At 50.9% G+C, this 6,188-nt stretch overlaps 1 protein-coding gene across 1 annotated transcript in view; it reads right to left on the reverse strand.

Annotated features, from left to right (window-relative positions):
• Window positions 1-1,691, reverse strand: part of LOC119295179 (probably inactive leucine-rich repeat receptor-like protein kinase At5g48380) — a 3,392-nt gene extending 1,701 nt beyond the window's left edge. Inside the window, exons 1-2 of the mRNA XM_037573532.1 lie at window positions 1,401-1,691; window positions 5-878 (exon numbers count right to left, since the gene is read on the reverse strand). Coding sequence (XP_037429429.1) covers window positions 5-823 — 819 coding nt within the window. The 5' untranslated portion in view covers window positions 824-878; window positions 1,401-1,691. The remainder of the gene's footprint in view (window positions 1-4; window positions 879-1,400) is intronic.
• Window positions 1,692-6,188: the final 4,497 nt, after the last annotated feature.

The following is a 6,188-nucleotide window of genomic DNA, read 5'->3' on the forward strand; positions in this document are numbered from 1 at the left end:
ATACCTTCACTCCTTTTGCTCCCTTGATAGACTTCGCCCACTTATTTTCTTCCAGGTCCTTTTCCTTCTTTGTGGCAGGCATTTTCCGCAAGAAAATGAATAAAATCACACCAACAATGATTAAAGTGATGACTGCACCAGCAACAGCAGAACCAGCAATCACCCCTGTACGACTGCTTGAAGAGGCAGTGCAATCACCGCTAAGAGGTTTCCCACAGAGGTCTTGATTTGCGAAATTGGATGATGAGAATTTGCTTAGAGATGATGGGATCTGGCCTGATAATTTATTGTTAGCAACATTGAACTCGGTTAAGCGAGAAAGACCAGCAAACTGCCCTGGGATTGCTCCAGTCAACTTGTTATTCTGTAAACTGACAACATTCAGATAAGTGCAGTTAGCTAGCGATTCTGGAATCTCCCCAGAGAAGCTATTATACGAGAGATCAAGGTTTGTGATGTATGGAAGCCGTTTTGAGATGTCAACCGGGATTGGCCCGGAAAGGCTGTTGCTTGACAGATCCAGCGAAGTCATGCTACTACAGTTCTCGAGTCCATCAGGGAATTGGCCCTTAAGATCCATGCTGCTAAGCCGAAGAGAAAGAATCCGGTTTTCATTAGGATGCCAACACTCCACGCCGTTAAAACTGCATATGGATCCTTCTTTGTTGTCATCAAATGTCCAATGCAGCTTGTTGTTCGGATCAACTGATGCCTTCAACCTCTTCAGACATTGGATGTCAGTCACTGTGCTATAGCATGGCTGACAGAGCATAAGGCAGAGAAGGATTTGGACTAGAGCAGCATAGAAACACCGAATGGCCATCCTAGCGTGCTCTCTACTTCAACGTCCAGAGTTTATCATGAAGCTTTCTCAGTGCCTAAAAGGAAACATGCGACAAACAATGAAAATCTTGGCAAGATATATGTAAACCAAACATGTAGTAGTGATCTAAACGCTCTTATATTTCTTTACGGAGGGAGTAAATCCCAACAGAGCATACTGATTTTAGCAATGCACAAGCATTAAACTATAACCAAAAAAGATAACTAATGAGCCCTGGCACTAATGTATCCGAATGAGCACATCATAATTAATACTTGCCCTACTTAATTAAGATGCACACTGCATGGAGATCAGTGGATGGCAAAACTGAATAAAAGGAATCTGGATCAAAACAACGCGTTGGCAAACCAAATTTGCCGCTCACGGATCCATATAACGGACAGAAGCCGAGGACTGCAGCGAGACTCGGATTTGGTTGCCCGCGGCACAGAACATGCAAACAAATCAGGGAAAGTGAAATCGGTGCGGAGGCGTTTGGCCGGTGGCAGCAAAGCAGAGGATGGAAGCTGAGTTGCTGGCAGTGGCCGGAAACGGTGAGAGCGCGGATGAAGGTTACCTCGGCGTCCCGCCGTAACTAGCGTCGCGGCCGCCAACCGATCCCGTGTCGCGAGCTCGCCGTCGCGACCAGCCCAGCAGAGCCGAGCCGATCGTCGATCTCGCTGCAGCCTCGCCCTCGTTGCCAGCCAGCCGGCCGTCACGCTGACCGGTCAAGCAGGGGCGGTGGAGCTCTCCGTGGATCCCGGCGCCTCCCGGTCGCGGTCGGCGAGCGTGTTTGGGGGTCGGAGTCGGAGTGGGGCGGTGGCGTGGTTCGAGGTTTCGGGGCTGGAGCCGGAGCGTGGACTGGACTATGCTGACGGGAGTGTTTTTTTTTTTTTGAGGGAGCCTGAGACTGGGGCCCACTGGTCGGTCGCTGGATTTGGACCACCTATGCTGGTCAACTAAACGGTGAGCGGAAGGAGAACGAGGAAATTTCACAGCTTAGAGCATCTTCAAGAGCCGCTCAAAATGAGCGTCGCGCTACAAATTTGGTCTTTTTAGCGCGCGCAAGCGGTAGAGTGGCTCGAGCGGACGCGCAATAAACACGAGCACGACATATAGAGTTGGGCATGCGGTTCGAATCGCCATCGCGTGTTGTGTATTTGATGCGCCCGCTTTCGCGCGCGGCACACTCGAGCGCTCGCGCCGCACTCTCTCCGCCGTGCCACCTTCGCCCCGCATGCGCAGTCGCCGGCGAACTGGCCCGATGGACGCCCCCGCTGGCACCCCCCACCCCTTCCTACAGCCGCGACCACTCCGTCGTCGCCACCGCCGCCGCAAACCCTAGCGCGGTGAGCTTTGGCTTCGCCCCCGCCGGAGTTCCTCCGAGCACTGGCATCGCACGCGGCCTCTTCATGCCGCCGCAAATGACCTCGGTGGCGGGTGGCGTCGCGCAGGCGCCCGCCGTACCACATGCCCCCTCTCGAAGTTGCCAAATGCGGCGCGGCCGAAGAAGGGCAAGGTTTCCGCGAAGAAGAACAAGGCGACAGACGGCTCCGGCTCCTCCAAGCAGTCGAGGAAGAAGCTTGCAGGGCGTACGACGGGCGCGGCGGCTACCGAAGCGCCGGCGAGCTCACTCGTTGAACCGGCGGCCGGCGCGCACAATGTGTTGAAATGCCCGAAAGGTATAAAATTTCGCCAACTTTTTTGTTGTTGTTATTTTTTGAATGCATACATATAGATAGCTTATTTTCATTGTTCTACATACTTTGTAGTGTCAAAGATGATGCATACATGTCAACTATGGGTGTTGGCTCCAACAATTCGCATTGGTCTCAAACCAATGACATGCAGTTTGAAGACCATGAGTTCGAGGTGGACGAGGATGGTGAGGGCATTGTCGACGCACCGAAAGGAAGAGGAGGCAACTACACCAACGACGAAGACGTCGTGCTATGCAAAACTTGGTTGGACGTGTCGAGGGATCCATCCGTTGGAGGTGATCAAAGTAGAGATGCTTATTGGCTCCGGATGAAAGAACACTTTGATCTACGCAACGTGAGTGGAATTGACCGCTCCGCATGATCTCTTCGCTCCCAGTGGTCGACAATCAACAAGGATTGTCAACAATGGGTGGCCGCACAAAAGGCGGTTGACAAGTTGAACCCAAGTGGCACCAATGATGAAGATAGGGTAAGTGCCATTTCATCATTCATGTTCATCATGCTTGTTGTTGGTGTTTCTTGTGCTAACTTGTTTTGTTTTTCATGTAGTTAAATATTGCACAAAACTTGTTCAAAGGAGAGGAGAAGAGGACCAAGAAGGGGAAGATCAGGAAAGGAAGACCATTTACCTTGCCCCATTGCTATGAAGTACTGAAGGATGATGAGAAATGGAAGAAGCGTGAAGATATTGATGATTTGGATTTGAGCAAAAAAACGCAAGCGAATAATTGATTTGGAAGATGAGGAGGAGAATGCATCAAGTGATGATGGCAAGAGAAGCCCCACACCAACCTCGGTTTCATACTCGAAGCCAAAACGACCGGATGGCACCAAGAAAGATGCAAAAGAAAAGAAGAGGAAAGGAGATGATGAGCTCAAAAATGCTATCCAAGCAATTGTCAACGCAAGAAAAGAAGCCAATGAGGTGAGGAAGATGGCAAGGAACCAAGATGCCGCGATCGAGGAGAGGAGGGTGGCGGCCGAGGAGGGGAAAGTGGCATTGGAGGAGAGGAAGGTGGGAATGGAGGAGCGATCTAAATTGTTGGAATGGGAGAAGCACTTGTTCTTCTTGGACACATCTATGTTCAATGATGCGCAAAAGGAGTATGTCAATCTTGCTCGTGAAGAAGCCTTGATCCAAAAAAGATCCATGATTCGCGCAATGGGTGGCGGTGGCCTTGGCGGCATGGGAGGCATGTGTGGCATGGGTGCCATGGGTGGCTTTGGAGCTAGCATGGGCTCCATGGGTGCCATGGGTGGCTTTGGAGCTACCATGGAGATCATGGGAGGCATGGGTGGCTTCGGAGCACCTCCTGGCGGCATGGCCGGCATGGGTGGCATGAGTTTTGCGTCTCTCATTGGAGTCATGGGTGCACCTCCGGGCACCGATGTGCCACCTTCGCATGAAGATGCCGTTGAAGATCTTGCCAACGCCTTCCGAGCTTCACGTGATGAGGATGTGGCGCGTAACAATGAAGAGGAGGAGGAAGAATCGTCTTCGGAGGAGTCGGATGAATCGGAGGAAGATGAGGATGAAGACAAGGACGAGGCTTGATTGTTATGCCTTTCGTTTGTGTCATGAACTTGGTTTGTATTTTGAACTTGGTTGAATGATGTTGTGGGCATGAATTTGAACTTGTGGGCATGAACTTTTGGTCATCAACTTGTTTGTGATTTAAATTATATGCCATATCTTTGTTTTGTGATGTGTGAAATTTATTTTGTGTCCAAAATGCAACAAATATGACATGCGCCGGCTGCTCGCGCGTGCTGCATTTTAGCGCGGCCGCTGTAGCCAGCGCCGCGCCAAACCTGGCGATGGGTGCGCCACAAACCAGTTTTTAGCGCGCCGCGCGTTAGGCGGCTATCGGAGATGCTCTTAGAACATCACTAGCAGCCCAGTATAAAGCCGTGACCCGCAAATAACTACCAAAATACGGATCGACGCGGAAAATCCTGCCCGACCAGACCTCGCGAACGCATCCGGCCTATAAATTTTTTTGAGGGGCGCGGTAAAGTCCCCTACCCGCGAAAACACATGTTTCTGCCCCGCCCCGACGAAACCTCGTATCCCAGGAAAGCAGTTGGAGGGAGGGACATTTCAGCCCACGCCATTTCCCCATCCCCTTCCGCCGTCGTCCGCCATTAGTTCCGCCCGTCCGCCACCGACCAAATCTGCGAGCGGAATCGCGCCGTGGGGCAGCCCTACCCTCTTCCACTGAGCCGCTTAAACGGCTCCCCGGAACCACCGATCCTAGTTGTCCCTAGTCGCCTTCGCCGCCCGGGATCCATCGGCCCGAGCCGACCCTTAGTCGCTGTCGTGCCTCGGGATCCACGGCTGCAAAGCACCACCCCTGAGCAACCGGTGAGTACTTGTGTTTGTGCTTGTGCCGAGCGGTATGCATAGTTGGTTAACGCAACAATGCGTATTTGTGAATTTAGATGGAATTGAGCCCGTGCGAGAAGTTTTTGCTCGAGGATTCGTCCGATTCGGACGGCTTGGTTGAGACGCTGCTTGTCAACTATCGCCAGTAGACGTTGGTGGTGCCCCTCGCCGTGAAGGAGCACGAAGATGAGAACCGAAAGAGGCGCAAGGAGGGACTGTCGTCCAACTTTGCATTCCTCGAAATTGCCATCTCAGCAACGAGATGTTGATGCAAGACTACTTCATGGAGAATCCAACATATTCACCGCACCTCTTCCGGAGAAGGTACCGAATGCGCCGATCCCTCTTTGTAAAATTTGTTCAAACTTGTGAGGCCAATTGTCTGTATTTAAACAACGAAGAAATGTCGCAGGCTTGAAGGGATTTGGTGCATATCAAAAAATCTTGGCAGCTATGTGAGTAATTACATACGACATTCCAGCTGACTATGCCGATGAGTATCTTCGCATTGGTGAAGATACTACAATTGAGTTAGTGCGTAGGTTTGCCAAAGTGATCATCCGTGTCTTTGGTCCTGAATATCTTCGGGCACCCAACTAGGAAGACAAAAAAAATTGATGGCATCTAATGAGAGAAGAGGTTGGCATGGCATGCTAGGAAGCATAGATTGTATGCATTGGACTTGGAAAAATTGCCCGAAGACATGGCAGGGAATGTATTGGGGCAAGTCTCGTGATGCAACAATTGATGGCATGTAATTTGGATAATTTGAATTATTAGTTTGTTTCGGTGTCAAATTCAGATAAAACTGTGATATACGGGCCGACGCGGGGCGCCGGCAGAGCAGACACTGCATAGCGAAATTGTAAAACGGAATATCCGCGGATATTCCGTTTTACAGTTCCTCTATGTTGGGTCTGACTCTGCCACTGCCTGCGCCAGCCTGCAAAGCCATTTTTCCGCGAACTGTAAAAACGAGTTTTGTGGGTCGGCGATATACAGGGTCTGCTAGAGATGCTCTTACAACATCTGCAATCGGATATGTCAAATATGGTCCCTCGAACGACCGCGTCCGGGCCCAGACGCGTCCGCGGGCAGTGGTCGTGCATGTCTCAAATTTCACTTGTTGCATCTGGACATCTTATACTATATTCTTAAATCCATACAAAGACATGCAAACGAAATAAACATACGTACTACGTCAATCACCTAGTTACTCATCGTCGAAGATGTCGACAATCTCTGTGCCCGGCCCCGG

This window comes from Triticum dicoccoides, chromosome 4B (assembly GCF_002162155.2).
Source record: "Triticum dicoccoides isolate Atlit2015 ecotype Zavitan chromosome 4B, WEW_v2.0, whole genome shotgun sequence".
Lineage (NCBI taxonomy): Eukaryota > Viridiplantae > Streptophyta > Magnoliopsida > Poales > Poaceae > Triticum > Triticum dicoccoides.